This window comes from Cryptotermes secundus, unplaced genomic scaffold (genome assembly GCF_002891405.2).
Source record: "Cryptotermes secundus unplaced genomic scaffold, Csec_1.0 scaffold188, whole genome shotgun sequence".
NCBI classification, from domain to species: Eukaryota; Metazoa; Arthropoda; class Insecta; order Blattodea; family Kalotermitidae; genus Cryptotermes; species Cryptotermes secundus.
The window spans coordinates 472861-493217 of NW_019738872.1; the positions used below are offsets into that span (position 1 = coordinate 472861).

At 38.2% G+C, this 20357-nt stretch overlaps 1 protein-coding gene across 3 annotated transcripts in view; it reads right to left on the bottom strand.

Moving 5' to 3' along the window:
- LOC111871090 (hippocampus abundant transcript 1 protein) overlaps positions 1–17911 on the bottom strand; it is a 77526-nt gene extending 59615 nt beyond the window's left edge. For 2 of the 3 annotated variants that reach the window (XM_033754106.1, XM_023863879.2), the window contains exons 1-3: positions 17333–17911; positions 627–722; positions 413–475 (exon numbers count right to left, since the gene is read on the bottom strand). In XM_033754106.1, coding sequence (XP_033609997.1) covers positions 413–475; positions 627–722; positions 17333–17413 — 240 coding nt within the window. In that variant the 5' untranslated portion in view covers positions 17414–17911. Of the gene's footprint in view, positions 1–412; positions 476–626; positions 723–6242; positions 6304–17332 lie in introns of those variants that run through there. The other variant, XM_023863880.2, reaches the window with a different exon arrangement.
- Between the last annotated feature and the right edge of the window lie 2446 nt (positions 17912–20357).

Sequence of the window (20357 nt, forward strand, 5' to 3'; positions counted from 1 at the left end):
GTTTGATGTTACGTACATTATTAACATTACAGAATCCACATATTCCTGCCAGTTTTAATATCTATTTTGTAATCAACAAGTGTGTAACCCCGGTCAAAGTTTGACACTTCTCTGGCCATTATCTCCGTAACCGTTCAACTTTGGACATAGGTGTTTTGGGTTATATCGGCATACTTTAACATAAGGAACACCCTCCCGAAGTTTGGCACATTCCTCCTGGGACACCCTGTATATCATAAAGCATAGTGGCTATTTAGAAGGCCCACCCAAGGATTCATTCCACAAAATTCATAATGTAAACTGAATAAGGTACAAGCTGAGAGAAATCACTCAGTTCCCCTGTTTATAGACTTAGGCATAGAAGTCTGCTTGAACCACTTGCAACCCCTATTACTAAAGAAGATACTCCTACCTTGATACCCATGATGAGTCCATTCATGAGGAATGTGTGATCAGGGAATGTCTCATTAAGGACCTGGAACACAGAAAAAATCATACTTAAAGTACAATTTTACTCAGGGCTCTCACTGCCATCCCACACATATAAGTATAACCTTATGGGGGAGGGGGGAAGGGGCAAATAAAGAAGTTAATCTGCAATACCAAGCTTAGGATTTAATACTCACAGAAATGACAGGCATGGTAAGGAGACCCCATGCAAAGAACTCGAGAAAGATGACCACCAGGGCATGGTGCACACTTGGCTCTCCTATTCCCGATGTCTGCAATGATACAATGTTTAACAATCTTTTTTGTAGTACAAACGTGCACAAAACCTGTTTTCCATAGCTCCTGTTACAGGAAATATGGATAGAGTTAAAAGCAGTGGGTCTGAATACTGCATAATTGATAGCTCTCAAACAGTGTTAGTCCATAAGCTACTAAACAAATATGACCACTTAACGTGATTTTTGGTATATGCAATGATGCTCACTGCTAAATACACAGGCTACTGCACTTTCCAAACTTTAAGCCATATATTTCCCTTAGGAAAATATTACTTAAATTGCCTGTTTACAACTAATAACTTTCACATTTATATATTCTATTTAAAACCTGTGGTTATCTTATTATGTCACTAGTCTAATAAGATAATTATAACAGAGTTCTTCGACAAAGGACCACATCACCCTAAATTTCAACAGTATGCTGATGGCTGCTGTGTTCGTGGATATTGAGAAAGCTTTTGACATAACATAGCATTCTGGCCTAATATAAAATTACCAGAATTTGAATTTTTGACAACTAGCATTAAGCTAATAACTTCTCTTCTCACTAACAGAAAATTTAAAGTCTTGATAAAAGGCAACTTTTCTACGGCACAAAAAATAGCGGCAGGGGTTCCTCAAGGTTCTGTCCTTGCCCCAATATTGTAAAATCTATATATAAATGATGTCCTTGCAGAACCTGAAACTCATGTTGCTCTGTTCCCCCCCCCCCAAAAAAAACTGTATTTATGCGACAGACAAACACAAATGTCATGTTCTCTGCAAACTGCAATGCGGACTCACTATTATAGTGAATTCGTGGTGAGCACCAGAAAATAAAGATCAATGTAGGGAAAACTCAGGTGATCTATTTCTCCAGAAGACTCAAAGAGTCCCTGCTCTACCCTTGGCATTTTGCCTAGCTATATAATTATCTAAATTAAAAATTTTCAATCACTCTTATCAAGATTATTAGCATTTTTCTTTCACAGAGAAAATTCAAAGTCTTGGCTGAAAGTGAAATGTCTATGCCAAGGGATATACAAGCAGAGGTGCAACAAGGTTCCATCCTGTCCCCCACATTGTACAGTACTACATAAATAATATCCTCTACACATTCAGTCGGGGTCACTTTGCCGATGACACACACACAAACAAACACACACACATATATATATGTTTTATATATATATAATAGATTGCAAGGAGGGTCATGTTCTCTAAAGCTGCAGCGAGATCTTGGTGCTACTGAAACATGGTGTGAGCACTGGAACATAATAATCAATTAAGAGAAGCCTTACAACAGCTGTGTCAAACATGCGGCCCCTAAACTTTTAGAGCTAATTGATATTAAAATCAATATTAAAATTTTAGTAGAAATATTTTTTGTAAAGAAAATTTTCCAACAGACCAGAAGACAAGAAGTCTCACGCAGACATAAATTAGCAGGCTGCAGGAAATTCAATGTTTTGCTATTTCTAACATAATTTCTTGTGTAATCTCTCTTTTTACATATTGAAAAGCTGTTTGATACTTGTCAAAAATGGCATTCTCTTGCTTTTTAAAACTGTAAGATATGTGACTTTAGGTAATTATATTGAAATTATTCCTAAATAATAAATAGAATTAAATTTCCTTGTATCAAAATCTAATGTATATTTCTATTTTGAAGTGCGGCCCTGGACTATTATTTATAGGGCTTAGGTGGCCCTCTGAAGTTGAGTTTGACATGCCTGCCTTATAAGGCGTACTGGAAAGTTCCCAGACTAGGTCAAAAAAGAAATGCTGGCTTAACTAAGTCAATTTTGGCTGTCATCTCCTTCAAAACAGTCTCCTTTGGAACATATACAGCAAACCTATTTGTTTTTTTTTCCCCACGCTTCAAAAGCACCATGGAAGTCATTTTCTTTTATGCTGTGGAAAACCACTTACAATTCCTCTGGCTGTCAGGCACTGTTTCAAAACATCGTCCCTTCAGTTTCATTTTTAATTTGGGAAACAAAACGAAATTACAGGGGGCTAAGTGTGGCAAGTAGGGATTATGGTGAACAATAACCATGTTGTTATCAGTCACAAACTCAGTGAATTTTAGGGACATGTGGGTGGTCATGACGAAGGAGCCAGCTATGGTTGCACCAAAGTTCAGTTCTCTTTCGTCGCACATTTTCTCTCAAGCAACTCAAAACTTCACAGTAAAAGTCAGACTTGACAGTAGTGTCAGGAGGGGAAAATTTACAGATAGCAATCCCCTTCACATAAAAGAAATAACGAGCAAGCTCTTGTTGAACTCCGAACCTACAGCTACCCTTTTTACTCTTGGTGATTGTTGGTGCTTCCAATGCGACAACTGTTGTTTTCTTTCTGGATCATAACCATAAATCCAACTTTCGTCACCTGTTACGAGTATGACCCTAGAGATACCAAGTAAAAGTTGGGTCCTTGTTAGCCTTCTCTCGTAACTCAAGAAACAGGTTTAAGCGCAGGTGCTTCTGATCATTTGTCAAGAGTCGAAGAACGAACTTCGCGGCAATGCAGTGCATGTTCAAATTTTCTGTTAAGATCTCCTGGCAAACTCCATGACTGATCCAAACGGTGCTTGCGAGCTGATGGATTGTTTGGCGACGGTCTTCGTGGATGAGTTCTCATTTCTGTTCAATATTTTCTGTCGTTTTGCTGGTGCTTCGTTGCCCTGAACGTTCGTCATCTTCAACTTCCATTCAACCAGCCTTGAAACGTGAATTCCATTCAAAAGCCGATGTTGGGCTTAAAGAATGTTCTCCAAAAGCCTCAGGAAGCACTTCAAAGGTTTCGGTAGCAGATTTGCCGAGCTTCACACAAAACTTGATGCAGACACGTTGCTCAATTTCGCCATCCATCGCAGACAAAATGCAACATGAAATCGAAAAAGCACTCATGTAAGAACAACGTGTGTTCACAGCGCTGTGCCACGTGGCAGGCTGATGCGACAGGCTTGTGGAAATGTGACATTGTCCTCCACCTTCATCTTCTTTCATGCCAGACAGTTACAACAATAACAATCTGGGGAATTTTCGATACACCTCGTAGGCCATCTTTTCTCAAAGACTCAGGCACCCTGAGATTCAACTTACATTGAATGGATGCAATATCTCATTTGTAAATCATGTAAAATATCTCAGTGAAATCTTCGATAACAGGATTATGTGGAGACTACATACAGAAATGCCTGAAGCCAAGGCCTTCAGAACATTTATTAGAATCTCCTCACTATTCAAAAGTTGGTGTTTAAGTGCCAACATAAAATTAACCTTTCTTAAAGCACTGATTAGATCAGTGATCTGTGCTTGTTCCACCTGGGAATTAGCAGCAGACACCTACCTCTTAAAATGGCGGCTCATGCAAAACAAGGTTCACTGCACCATTAGAAATTTTCAAAGGGGTGCACACTGGTCAGCCATTTGCATACAGCTTTCAACCGTACATACAGTATATGATTACATGACAAAATTGTATAGGCCAGGCATGTCCAATGCGTCGATCACAGGATGATTTCTGGTTGATCTCATAGGCCTATAAGGAAGTTATACGTGAAAAGCATGTGAATTCACTTGTAATATAATATGATTATATTCAGATTCTGAAGGGAAAATACATGTTAAAGTAGTCTGTACTTTCAATGGATGTTACTTTTACAACAAACATCATGTGTCATGTTATTTTTACCAATATTCTTGCTTAAAGCGAGGTATGACAATAGGAGGGGGTGGTAGATCACTGGCAGTTTTGACGCTAAAGACTCGATCACAACCTGTTTGAAGTTGGACATGCCTAGTATAGGCAACAAGTAAAAGTCATACAAAATCATGAGAACGAACATGTTCGCATCATAGGACAAAGCAAAGCAAGGCACAAATAATATAAGGGGCTTAAATTTGGCAGTGGTCAAGCTTACAACCATTCAAGTGACTAAGTAGCCATTGCAGAATACAATATGTAAGATAGCCTACACTGACAGAGGACTGGTATATAGTAAACAAAAATAAATTTTGTTATCATGCTATATGTGCAATACATCTGACTAAGGCGAAGCCTATTCATAAGAGACAAACAAATCATCTCATCAGAGAGGATGTTACATAATGGTTATGAAAGTAAGAGTTCAGCTGGAAAGGTGACAAGAAAACTCTGGCTGTGAACTCCTAGTTGTAAAGTAAGTCTGACTCCACCTCTCCACTCATCGAAGAGGAAACAAGATCTGACGCCACGAATAACTATGCTGGCAAGGGTTTGCAGCAATTTAACCAACAGTCTTCCAGTCAATCAAGAATGTGAGGACATTTGGTGCCATGGGCTATGTGCAAGACTTTCACCAGACACTAATGTGAGCAGAAGGCATTGCAGGGATCAGTTACCAAACAATGGCTGTGAAGATAAACTGAGAAGACTTAGTATGTGCTGTAGTGAGGAGTTGGGTGAGTGAATTAGCAGCAGTGCTATAATTACTTCTAGTTATGATTTGTAAGTGTTCAGTATATCCAATTTCTCTTCTTCTATTTCGACGTTACAAATCACGTAGAGTTTTGGTCTTCTTAATCACGCCTTTCCACGTGGTCCTGTCCTGGACTGTTATCTTCACAATGTCAGCTCTAACATCATCCTCCCATCATGTTTTCGGTCTTCCCCCTGATCTTGTACTTAATGGTATCCGTGAATATAGGCTTCTTAACTGATCAACTGGTTGTGGCATTTGCTCTATGTGGCCAACCCATGAGTCTTTGTGAACGTATAAAATTGATTATATTTTTATAGTTAATTAACTATTTAATTCTTGATTTGTTTTAATTCGCCAGCTATCATTTTCTTTATTTGGGCCAAAAAATTGTCTTAGAATTTTCCTCTCAAAAACCATTAATTTACTGATCTTACTTTCTTTCGGTACCTAGGTTTCACAGGGATCAGTAACTACCGGTCTGACCACTGACCATTACAGTTTCAATTTTGTTTCTCTGGAAATTTAATTTACTTGTGGAAGGATCTATCTTTAAAGTTACTATCACGATACTGCACCATTACAAGACATATAATTACAGATGATTACAATTTTCAATCCAATCTTCCTTGACTTCAATGAAAGTTGTTGAGCTTGGGGATTCCAATTCCTTGGAAGAAGAGTGAAAATTATAACTCTGACACTTCTGTTTGCTGTTGCCTTGCATATTTATTTTAGTTGCTGCAATAATACAGAATCGGGATGCACTGTAGGGCTGACGTTACTTAATCTGAAGTGATTCCAAGGATATTTCCTCTTCCAAATTTCAATTTTTGCCACCTTCATTGTATATTTTTTCAGGTATTCTTTTTGGTGTGACTGATGACCCACCTATAGGAAGGCTTTCTTTAATGACTATACAGCTGTTTCTCTCCAATAGGAGCTTATTTCGGCGCCACTATCAGTTTTGTCTAAGGAGTCATCCCCCTGTTCAAACAAAATGTTGTTACATTCAAAATGATATAGGGAAAGCTTCTTGCTACATTTTTAACACACCTTACACCAACCTTTTAAAGATGGCATTTTCTACAATCCATGGCTGAACATTTCTTAGATTCTTCCACGTAGCACAGCTCTTCTTTACCTGAGGTGCCACATTGTGTAGCTGTGTTATTTTTTTCCACATTTCCATTATCACAGAACATTAAATGAGAACTAACAAACAAGCAGTGACGTGTACAATGAATCAGCTTGAAAAGAGATAACAGAAAGCAATATGTGGTGGAGCATGTTCAACAACATAATCCTGGAAGTCTACAATGCCATGATCTTATTACATGCCATGACAGTCCCAGGATGACAATCTGCTATATATCATACAACATTATTAGCCAAATATTTTTTGAGAAACGTAAGGTGAAAGGTTATATCAGATAACACTGAAACCTAAACTGCTCTGTACAAATGTGAGTTATATATCTGTCAAAAAAAAACATTTCATTGGATTTCAAAAAAGCCCATTAGAAGCTCTGAAGCTTATGCAGAATAAGAGTTAAGATAACTTTCAGTGAAGGTATCATGCCAAAAAATTAAATGTTTTAATTTCTAACCCCTACTCCACAAAACGCCAGTCACAGGGCACTGAAATTTTGCAAGAATACTATAAAATCTAGAAGCTCACAGACTTTCACTGAGATCTGAGGTTGGACTGTGGATTGGCATGATTTACAAGGCATGAAGAACTGAGGAAAGCTCAGACAGTTAGCTAGTTTATATTCAGGATTCACAACCAAATGATGAGTTTAGCATGTCAGTTCTGTGTTAACCTGCTTATTATGACACTTTTTTTTTTTACAAATTTACAATTATGTGCATTTTAAATTACAACCTGAATGAAAATCATGAACAGTAAAATTGTATATACTAGTAACTTTTTCAAAAAAATAGGTCAAAATGAGAAATTTGATGAGGGAGGAACAGCAAAATGAAAATTGGTGACCACTATTCTCAAACAATGTAATTCTCCCAGGAGACAACAGTAACTTCACAAGACAATGTTTTCGTTTGTTTACCTCTGAGGAGCACTTAATTTGACACCTGAACAGCTGTTAACCATATGTTTTGTAAATGTGCCCAAGGTCATGCTGAAAGCATGCTACCATTTTCAGAGCATGTACAATGTAGAAAAACAAATCCTGAGATCTTACTTTTACTGAATTCAGATCTAGATGTTCAAATGTAATACTATTTAGGTAACATTTTTTAAATAACGAAAAATACTGAATATACACCTCTTTGTCAACTCCTGAAACCCTTGATTCAATTTTAATCAAATTCTATATCAGGCCTACTTACTAAAATTTGAACATAAAAATGTGAATTCAGAAGATATGTGGACAATCAGAATCCTCAGTGCCCTTTCCTGAACACCCTCAGTCCATATTCTTCCTTTAATTTAAGAGACCTATTCCACACTCATACACAACACNTTCTTCAGTCTAAGAAGAGAACAATGTTCTGCAGTTTTCTTTAATAACGTACAAATACCTGAATCACCCAGTACAAAATATTTAGGTATTCATCTAGACAACCATCTAACCTGGAAGGAACACATTTCTAAAAAACGCAAACAGATTGATTTAAAAATTAAGGATATGCACTGGCTAATTGGAAGGAACTCCAAGCTCTCTTTAGACAACAAACTTTTACTTTATAAAACAATAATAAAACCAATTTGGCTATATGGAGTGGAAATATGGGGATGCGCTAGCAAAACCAATATCTCCATAATCCAAAGATGTCAGTCAAAGATACTACGCATGATCACTAACGCCCCGTGGTATGTTTCCAATACAACACTCCATGAAGATCTGAAAGTGCCGCTAGTAAAGGAAGTCATAAAAACTAAAAGCACAAGATACTTCAACAAAATAGAAGGACACGAGAATGTACTAATTCAACCGCTACTGGAACCCCACAACGGACGAAGACTGAAAAGGAACTGGCCAGCCGACCTCAGAGAGGGTTAACGAGGACTTATCTCTGGATAAGCCCTCTCCACGTCACGACAAATAGAGCAAATTAGCTTATAGAATTAAATGTAATTCTGATTGCTAAATCTATGTAAATAAATAAAAAAAAAAAAAATTTCCTGAACACCCTCAGTCCATGTTCTTCCTTTAATTTAAGAGACCTATTCCACACTCATACACAACACAAGGCAAAATTATAACTTTATATATTTTAACCGTATGTTTTTAGATAGTTAACAAGAAGACAATTCCAAATTGAATGGTAACAAACACTCCCTGATTTCAATCGCCTCTTAATTTCTTTGTGAATGCAATTTTGATTTGTAAGTGCCATTCCCAAAACACTTGAACTCTGCCACATTTTCAAAGGATTACTGGCTTAAAGTTAGTATTCTGTCCTGCATGTTGGTGATGAAACACTAATATATACCTAATTTTCTCCAAATCTACTCCTAGACCAATCTCCTTACCAGCATTTAATAATGCTTCTGTGTTTTTCTTTACAGCACATGTTTTCTGCAAATAAATAATTATCATCAGCATACACCCGACTGTGATAACAAATTCAATTTCATCTAGTTCTGCTTTTCTTGGACATTCCTAATGGCATAATCTAAAGAAATGTTGAAAAGAAATGGCAATAAACCAACACCTTGTTTTGCACAATTCTGAACTGGAAATGTATCAGACAAAATTTTACCTAACTACTTTACTAACATTCCTTAAATCAGGAGAAGAGATGTGAGCCAGAGAGGCAAAGATCTATTGCTATTGGTTTGGAATGGGAAACAAAAATACTGACATAAACAACTACATGATACGGTTGTGCCTCAATATATATATAAAAAAGCCAGTTAATGAATTATGAGTGCCAATTCATTTCCTTATAAACAGTAACGGTCAGAAAACTCCGGGGTAATGGTCGGTATAGGTTTCATTTAAACATTTCAACTGCCTAACTAGTTCAATGGGCATACCAAACTCAATGAGGATATTGTATAACAGGCATTCCAAGGAAAACCAACACACCTGAAATCAAAATTTACACCTTATCATCTCGGACTATAATAAAATTTGGTACATACCATATTTCAGACCCATGGCCGAACATATTTACTATTAAAAACACCATCAATGGGACAAGAATGGCATGTCTGCAAGGTTTTTCCTCAATAACTCCTTTGATAGCGCACTTCTTAACTGTCACAGTTATAAGTGGTTGCATGATAGCTGCAAGAAACTTTCAAAGAACACTGCAAACGAGCATTCCACTGCCAAGAGTAATCAGAAGAAGGTATTATCCACAGAGATTTGGTGTACTGCTTCCCGTATCAGGGATAATGATTCTTTCAGGGTGTATATGGAAGCAGTTCGCACAAATGACATCTGTACCAGAGATGGTACAGTCTTTAGCCCTAATGGTATCTAAGCTTAGCCACGAGGTGCAACAGCTAAGAACTGACGACACCCTGAAGACAGTTTTTTAATTCGCTTAGTGGGGGGTGGAGTCCAACTGGGTCCACTCGGCACAGCGCCCACGGATTGGCCTATTGTAGCCTGCCCCAGGTGATCATGATGGAGAATTTGGTAGAATGAAGATTGGCAGGGGAAACCGAAGTACTTGGAGAAAACCCTCCCCAGCGCCACTTTGTCCAGCACAAATCCCACTTGACCAGAGCCAGGAGTGAACTCAGGTCACGGTGGTGGGAAGTCAGCGACTAACCGCTTGAGCTATGGCGTGGCCCTGAAGACTCATTTACGCGACCTACAACAGGCACCCTCTCTTATTCCATCAACATGACATGAGGTTGCCATACCAAATTATGCTACAGCAAAATCATATAGGGATGCTGTGTTTGTAGTGGGTGGTAACCCTGATGCCAACGTGGTTACAGCTCCGGCTAGGAATATTATTCCTGAGCCATCCACTGTGACTGGCAAAAACACTACTGATGGCGATTTTGTTAACGGTAGTTAGGAAGAAGAGGGTAACCCCGTCTCCTGTAAACGCTGCTGCTGTTGCCAACATCATAAAGAAACCCAGGGTCGCCATGATCAGAGAAGTTCTTCTTCTCTCTCTGTTGTGCAGAGGATGGTCTCTCGGTTTTCCCCTGATGTAACAGCATCTGATGTTGACAAATTTCTAAAGGATCAATTGCAGCTTTCATGCACCACAATTCCTACACCTTATTTCATGTCTCTGCTGCAGATGATGATTTCCATCTTATTAATAATATGGGAGTCTGGCCTAACGGCTGTTTAATCATCCATTATTATGCATGATTAAGTCCTGAAAAGATTTATACTGCTGAAACACCAGTTATGTCTCAGTCTCCCTCCCATGGTGCAGGTAGCCTTCATCCCTGTCTCCCCCCCCCCCAGAGCAAAGAGGTGATTCTGTAAACAATGGCGTTGCATAGGGGGAGGGCACTCCTGCACTCAGTTAATGGTTAGTAGGCATGACATCAACTTCGTAACTGGCTTCTGAGCTGTTAAGTTTGCACCTATATAAACATGAATTGACCTGAATTATTGCTATTTCTCTTTCTAAGTTTTATAATTCACATTTCCCAATTCTCAATAACAACTTAGAATTGTACTAAGTTATTATTATTACATTATTAATATTACTACTACTACTACTACTACTACTACTACTACTACTACTACTACTACTACTACTACTACTACTACTACTACTACTACTACTACTACTACTACTACTATTATTATTATTATTATTATTATTATTCATACTTTGTTTCTTTGTTTACTTCTCTGCATTAATATGCTTATCCTCCAGTGTTTGGCTGTATTTTGTTTTTGATTTTATGCTGTTTGTCCATAATGTAATTCCTTATATCTACATTGTGCTGTGTCTGTAATTGGCCTTGTAGCTGTTGACTCAAAAATAATAATGAACCGAACTGAATATTATGTAGTTTGGGAAGTAACTGCAGAAAAGTAGTATCTGGAATTTGTTTGACTCTTGTTATACTCATATCAGCCACATATCCCTCTCAAAATTGTGCATAAAATATTTCAGCAACCACATCAATGTTGAAAGTTGCAATGAGTTTTGTAAGCAAGTTTCTTACTCTGTTCAGGTTCTACATTACATAACACTGTACATAAATGTACCTCAGCAAAGGCCACTTTAAATAAAATCTAACATTGCATTACTTAAGGTTCAAAGTAGAGAAGACAGGGTATATTTGTCTGTATATATAAATAAATAAGGGGCAGTCAATTGAAAACAGGTCACCATGCACATGGCTCACAAGTTGGCAACATTGGAATTTGCTTACAGTACGAACACTGGTGGGGACTTAGGAAAGCACAGTGAAAACGTGCCCTTGCACATCAGTCATTTGTTTATTGTGCTGGAAGTAAGGTTAGAGCTATGTGTGGTCATCTAACATCATTAATGGAGGAGGGTAAAGAAGAACAGTGAAGTGTAGTGAGCTTTTTGACTACTGAAGGAGTACGAGGATGAGAAATTCATCGTGCCATGTCTGTTGTTTACAGCGAAAAGAGCATGTCACATTCGTGTGTGCTGGCATGGCATAAGTAATTCTGAGAGGGACGTGTCACTGCAAGATGATGCTCGCCCAGGACAGGCTCATCATGTCATGACTCCTGATGTTACTGCTGCGTTGGATGGTCATATCCAGGCAAACCATCGGATCACTGTGTAAGAAATTAGTATTTGATGGGAATAAGTCACGGTTCCGTACATACCATTGTGACAAAACACCTGCTGTACCGCAAAATCTGCACGCAGTGGGTGCCACATCAACTCATGGAGGAACAAAAGACTTGGAGAATGGCTGCATCACTGGGTCACTTGCAACGATGCCATGAGGAAGAGCATGCTTTCCTGTCCCGTATTGCCACTGGGGACGAAACTTGGTGCCACCATTTTGAACCCAAGAGCAAACGGCAGAGCCAACAGTGGGAACACGTGAATTCTCCCCCACTGAACAAATCCAAAGCCGTACACACAAGTTCCGGTAAAGTAATGATGTTCTTCTTCGACTGCAAGGGCCCTCTGCTTGTCGAATTTCTTGAGCATGGGGCTACAATCAGTGCACGGCGCTATGAAGACTTTGCAGAAACTGAGACATGCCATAAAGTCAAAATGCCCTGGAATGCTATCCAACGGCATTACCCTTCTTCATGATAATGTGCACCCCCCCACTGCCAACTCTGTGAGGAATACACTACAGAGATTTGGTTGAGAAGTGCTTAACATCTCCCCTACAGCCCAGATCTCTCCCCAAGTGATTTTCACATTTTTGGAGACCTGAAGAGACACATTCGTGGACATTGGTTTGCATCGGACGAAGACGTGTGGCTGGGTAAAGATGTGGTTCCGTAGACAGCCCACAAGCTTTTTCAAGGATGGTATTGACCATCTTATCTCCCAGTTGGATAAATGTATTAACAGTTTTGGAGATTATTTTTGAGGTAAGTAATGTTCTTTAATATGTTTTGGCTTCTGACCCATTTTCATTTTACTGCCCCTCATATACATATATAAAATCAAGCTATCCCTCTAACAAGCCGTAAAGGCCCATGGAGTAGTGATACGATGAGGTTCCTACATTTTCTAGACAATCTTCTCACATATGGCAGTAATGTTGTCAGCCTTACTCAACAGCCCCCATTTACACCCTGGAAGATTCCTGACACTCATTTCTGTTAGTGGCTGAGTCGACCCCAGGCCATAGTGTGGCTAGAAGGATTAGGTCAATTGAAAAATCCAATGGCCTCATTGCTAATTGAACCTGCGACCTTCCAGCCTGTAGCATAGTGCCTGAACCAACTATGCTATGCTATGATTTATAGCTCATAAAAGAAGACTGAAATTAACATCAATAAAATACTGTGATGCTCTATGATGGCTTGACACACGTAGGGACATATTGTGCTGTGAAATTGGGCGCATATTTGGGTCTTAGATGGTAACAGTGATATAACATTAATGGTTTGCAAAATTTTCTCTGTATGTTTCATGTTTCAATCTTTAAATGAAAGATTAATCAGCACTTCCAGACATTCATTTCAGTCAACACTTGGCAGAGTGCTTTATGAAAGCTGTGGAATAACAAAAGATCTTTTTCAAAAGTTAAAATTATATTTTACAATTATGATACAAATAATGTACATACCTTCAGGCAAGGCCAGAGGTAAGAAACTAAACAGTGCACTACATCTTCAGCAATCTGAAGATGTCTCCCCAGCGGATATATAATTGTTCACACATAACTTTCATTTGCTCTGTTAAAGGATAAATGCTTATAAAGTTATCTGAACTGAGATACAGAAAGAAAGAAGAAAAACGGGCATTTCACAATAATTTATTGCACTCACAAACCAAAGCCTTAAGAGAAACAAATGTGGAAATGTATATTATACATAAATCATCTCTTCTTCTTATCCCTGGCCAGAAATTATGTAGGTCACGCAAAAAAATTCTCACTTTGGTTGAATGAATAAACAGAACCAAATATATAAGCTGAGATCAATGATATAATTATGAAAGTGATGAAAGAAACCAAAATGAAGTTCAGTATGATACAGTGCAAGTCTTGAACACTTCTTCATGACTGCTGAGTTGTCAATTAAGAAAGTGAAACTAAAAGAAAAAGGTATGCAACTATTTGGGCATTTCTGAAGCAAATGAAAACAATTTCCCTTGTAACCAAGAATACATGGAGGTGTCAGCACATCAAATTCTTCATCTGTTGAAGAAAATGATAAGGGGCAATTTAAAATAATTACAGACTGACTACACAGAAAATTTTATAAATTACACTGAAGTGAAACGGCAAGAAAGCAATAATTTAAACTGTTCTTCCACCAAGCTGGGGTGTGTGGAAAATGGAAAGAGAATTTAAAACATCAAACTAAATGGCAGGGAAGCTATACATGTAGTCAGGATGCAAACCCTTACAACCTGAATCATTACAAGCTGCAGGGTATCTTTACATGAGCTTCAAAAGAAAAATTTGTAAGATTTACAGTGAGTTCTAGAATGTTGGATCTGAGGTTGTCACAATAGTGGTCATGAAGAGTTCTATCTTCTGGGACACAATGTCATAAAGTCAGTCGAAAGCCAGCCAACATTTCAGAGAAACATGTCACCTCCATCTTATGGATGATGGAGATGAAGATGGAGGTGACATGTTACTCCAGAATGTCAGATCACTTTCAATGAACTACATGGCATAAAACCCCAGAAGACAGAACTCTTTGACCTCTTTAATGTTTCTCAATGAGCATTATCAAAGGAGTCATTAAAGAGAAACCTTGTGGATGTACTGTTTTTGCCTAGCTGGGAGTGATTTTTAACACACTGTATTAAAAATCACATTACATAAATTAAAACAAAGATGTTTGGCTATGGGGCCAGTATATATATAAAAATGTTATCACAATTTTTGACATCAAGTATCAAGGAGTGTGCTGATTCTTCATGGAATGACCCATAATACCGTTCTCCTAGCCATGTCATACAATTTCTTGAGGTCTATAAATAGCTGATATACTGTCCCACTGCACCCAGTATTCAGTGAAAGAATAAACAAAGAAAAAATATGTATGATCTGCCATGTAACCAAGTGATTCAGTTCAAATAATCAAAAAGCAAACTAAATCCTAATCCAAACTCTAACAACAAATCAAACTGACCTAACCTAACATTTATCAATGATATGCACAACGATTTGAGGCATCCTGACTTTGGGAGTACTGTTTGTAATCTAAAAAATCCCAAATATATTTGGGAACTTTTTCTGAGGTTGTCTCTCTTGAATGCTAACAAACACTCCCACAAAGATGTATAAGGCATTGTAACAGGAATATTGTTGGTATGATGCAATCATGTCTCTCCAACTGCATGATCAGGCAGGAGTAGGAATGTTGACACCTCACAGAATGATGAGACATGACAAGCTATGTAGGGTAACACAGTGAGATTCCAGAGTTTAACCACTAAGTCAAAGCCAATTACACTTAACTTTCATTCAAAAGGCTAGCAAAACACAATCCCAGCCAGTGATGGCCTCTTTTTCAAACACGACACATAACAACCATTTCAAGAAACTGATGGAAAACACATGAACGTCTCTACTATTATATATGCTGGATTTGGAACCAAAATCACCATCTCCTGAATATAAGACTGGTAACACTAAATTAAAAAGACATAATTTGTATTCTGGTACATTATTCTGCAAAATATAATGTTAAGTATCTTATTTAACAGTAACACGTTCATATTTAAAAAAAAATATGTCATTTGTGCTATCCATGCTTTTAGACCTTGCAGTTTAAAAAAAATACACACTGGATTTGGTTGAGGCCACAAATTAAGATAAAAGTTGTAAAGGTACATGGGTTATAACATGAACTTAGTTACAGTGCACCACCCTCTTTCATTCCCACAGTGCAGCTGTAAAAACTGCTGTAGTACTTCCTGTCATATTCATCTTCACTTCTCCTCACATATAACCTGAAGGCCACAACTATAAACACAGCTTATACAAATACACTTACCATGTTAGGTAGCCAAAGAAAGGAAGAGCTCCCTGAGTAGCTCTGAGCAAGGAGAAACGTATTAAGTAAACTGAAACTGTTAGTATAAATAGCAAAGATATCAACATACAAAGTATGAGTCCAAGAGCTGGTGTGTACTGCTATGGCAAGAGGCGGAAACTTAGTTTCACCCTTGGGCAGTATACGACAGTATTCCAGGCAGAAGTATATGCCATTAAGGCATGTATTATGGAGAATTTAGATAGGAACTACAGAAATAGGAACATCTACATTCTATCTGACAGCCAAGCTGCACTTAACGCGCTTGACAAACACCAGATCAACTCAAAATCGGTCTGGGATTGCCACCAAACTCTCATGGAACTGGCCAAACATAACAGGGTACAACTGATATGGGTGCTGGGGCATGAGGGTATTGCTGGAAACAAAATAGCAGATCAATTGGCTAAGATTGGAGCTGCACATCCATTCCTAGGACCTGAATCAGCCTGTGGCATCTCTATAGGAGTTGCCAGGCAGGCAATCAGAGACTGGACAAATATGAATCACAAGAAATACTGGGTATCGACTGGACTCAGGCAAGCAAAGGGACTCATACGAGGACCCTCTGATGAAAGAGCGAAGGAACTGTTGAAGTTAAACAAGAACCAGCTACGATGGGTGGTAGGACTACTTACAGTACACTGTCACCTTAAAGGACACCTCTTCAAACTAGGACTAAGTAACTGCCCAACTTGTGAGAGGTGTCAAGAAGAATATCCTGTGCGAATGTGAGGCCTTAGCTTATTTAAGATTATGTCACTTGGATCAATATTTTAAGGAACCAAGTGACTATTTTGACATCCCCACGTACAAAATCCTGCGCGTCATTTGAAGTGCAGGATTGCTGAGGGGATAATCAAAAGGGGAAGCAAAACAGATCACTGTGGTCACAGTGCAAGGACCAAGAGGCCCCACCCCTTGTACATTCATTCATTCCTTCATTCAATATACAAAGTGGGTAAACATAATTCACTTGTCAGAAAACATAAGCACAATCTGAAACATCTGCAACTCTCGTTATATTGTAGTATATGGTGGCACTCTGGGGACACTAGCCAGTGTCCACCTTTTCTTTGTAATGTATGACTTTTCTTTTCTCTCAAACATTGCATATTTAAGGTTAGGTTCTGAGTTCTTTTAAAAAAATTAACCCGTAATGTTAGCAAGAGGGGGGGGGGGGGATTCTTCCCCTAGTGTTTCTGGAAACTACTCTTTTACCCAAATACCTTTATACATGCAATAGAAATTCATATATAGCCATATTTTGTTAAATTAAGAGCAATATCTCAATACCCACGTAATACTTCTGATGATATGAAAGCATAATATTGGAGAGGGTTGGGGTACATAATACAGAATGATTTCGAAAAAAGTACACAAGAAAAAAAAGTCATTCAACATTTACGTCAGCATGTCAACCAACAGAAAATATCATATCAATAGAATACTACGTTCCTTATCGTACTGTTCGTAACAATCCTTTCATACCTTTGCAAAAATTGCAAGAAAATGAGTCTTACCGTCATTACTCCATCTTTCATTATAGTCTTCCTACTTCGTATTATCATTCCAACCACCTTCTTAGAAACCTTTGTGGGCATATTTCTGTCTATAATGTCCTACAGAAAAATGTCTCGCTGCAAGCACTTAAATCTTTAACAACCTCGCATGTTTATCATAAAACAAGAAAATTGCTTCGCCATGTTGGCCTTTAATATCGACCACGGTCACCTGCACAAGGTCCACTACAACACCTGCAGTGAAGTAACTCACAAATCAATTCACACTGAGACATATTAAAAAAACATCCGAATTTCATTAGAAAAGCACCTCATCGACTTGCCAAAATATACACTGTAAGACTGTACACCCGCTACATATTCTCATTTTCCTCTTCGAACTGCACAACACTAATACGCATCACTAATACACAGATGAATAATTATTACAACAGTAATAGAAAACAAATTTTCATATACGACTCTGTCATGCCTTGGTGTTATACATTAACGCCATTCAAAATGATAATAATTTGTTGCAATATCGACCGAACACACTGCGGAGAAGAAGCAAACCTGCATAGACAAATATGGAACGGATTTGAATCTCAATGTCACATTCTGGCAACGTTGCCATGGTTGCCATCGTCATGTCACAAATGCTACCATCTTTAGCATCTTTAGCGGACCTTAAGAATCAAACCCATCAAACCTAAACGCGGTCTGAGGTTCGTGATCTTCGTGAGCATTCGTGTGGGATGACAGTTTTAGTCATTTAACATAATTTTTCGACTGTAACCTTGAGGATGTCCACGTTTACAGTTTTGTTGCTGTGATACCCACGACGATTTTACATCGTGTTCGAATCTTATCGTGATAAACCTTCATAGCCTTTCATAGCCCTATGGGCTGGGGTTTGGTTGTTTTAAGGGCCGGGCGCGGGGAAAGTAAAATGTTTCGGATAACTTGTATGGTGTGGTCTTGATCGTCTTGATATTGTTAAAAGTGCCTCGTCATACATAACATGTTTACATAACACGAATTGTCAATATCGACCATTTTCGTCCAAAGGTGTTTCGATTTGGTGTAGGTCTAGACGTAATTATGCAATGAGTTTGCATATTCACGAAAATGGGCCAAATGAGTCATAACTGGAGGCCGTAAGTCCCAAAATTCATTATCTTGTCACTAAGTTTTGTACAGTGGCCGTTCCACGAAACTTTGGTAAACCGTATTTAGACCTGAATTATGCCACAGTCGCATTCCGCTTATGATGCCCTCTTCTCTTAGTCCAGAATAAGATTCAGGTTTTTGAATAATGCCTTTGACTGCACATGCACTGTAACATTTAAAAGATTATATTGTTAAGATGTTTCTCTCACTTTAGTTGTTTATCTACAAAAGTCAGTATCCATATTATATACCTTCCATGATAGGATGTTTAATGAATGACAGTAGAGGTAGTGAAATGAGACATAGTAGTGGGAACTGAAGTACTTTGAGAAAATGCACCCCAGTGCCACTTTACCTACCACAAATCTCATATGACCTGACCTGGGCTGCTGCTGTGGAATCACATTTTATTGCGTGTATTTTTAAAGGAAAGCAACCTATTCTCACCCCCTCCCCTTACAAATTTGTGACTACCAATTCTAAAGAGGATCTTTCTTTGAGCTCCTGTGCACTGAAGACCCACAGCTCATCTGCCTGCATAAAAACCTTCATTTGAATGAAATACAAATTTTACATTTTGTTTGCCGGCACATTTGGATTTGTAAAGTCCTCTGGATCATTTTGCCCTGACACAGCTATGAAACATCTGCAGTCCATTCCCATGGAGAATTGATATATAATTTACCCACAATTAAACATCTTAATAGCTTTACACTCCATAGAAGGGAATCATTGAGAAGCAAGGTAGTTAAAAAATACTTGCCTGCATTGTACTGAACCTGAAGTCTCATTAACACCTTCAGCCAACCACTGGTCCCTGTCCGAAGCCAAGCGAGTTCAATTCTCACACCTACATACCCAATTTCTTCATCATCCCCTTTTAACAACATCCTCTCTGCCTTTAGCTCTTCCAAGTGATATCATCCCTTCAGAATTTCTAATCAAAAATCTGAGTGTTCTGTTCATTTCCCATGTGTGACACATACTTCATCACATTCTCCTTGATATTCAGTGAAGAATGTATTTTTTTAGCTGGCTATTTAATGACTCTCAGGATCTACAATATATAATGTCAAATGATAGGATGGTTTGGAAGGAAGCAGTTGTGGTGTAATTGAGGTACTATCCCAGTACTGAGACTGACAAAGCCATGAAGATATTCAGGACAGCTAGTGTCCCGGCGGACATCTGAATCAAACTCAAGTCTAGAGCAATCATGCTTGATGAAACTGTTGACGAGTACAAATGATGGTCTTCCTTATGCTCTTTTCTCCATCTGCCCTTTTACTTCCTTCCTCTTATGTCAAAATACCCTCAAACCATATTCATCCCTCAGCCTGAGAGACGAAGGTTCACGCTCATGCAAAACACAGATGCTTCTGTTATTATTATTATATTAATTTATTTATTAATTAATATTATTTATTATAAAAACAAAAGGGAAGCCCAACTTCACTCTTTTTGAGGGGGCACACTGATGTTATAATGCATATATATAAAATTTGCAGCTCTTTGCCACACTAGTTTTTTTTTTTTTTTTTTTGAGATGATTTATCAAAACAAATTTGTTGACATGGGATATTAGGCTTTGCCACTCTGATACTTTACTTTTAATAACATCTTTAGTTTTGCCAAATGTTGCTCATTCTCAAAGCAGTTGGCATTCATTTTCCCATTTTACCATATTCAGTTACTCCTCCAGCCATTACCCTTCAAGTTGATGTGTTTCTACTGCGAATGCAGTTTTTTAAATCTACAGATAGCTTAAAAAACTCAGGTTTAACTCTTAACTCATCAAATTTATTTGTTTTCTGTGTTGCCTTATTGCTGCTGCTGTTTGTATTCATGCTGACTCTGTAAGTGGCCACTGGTT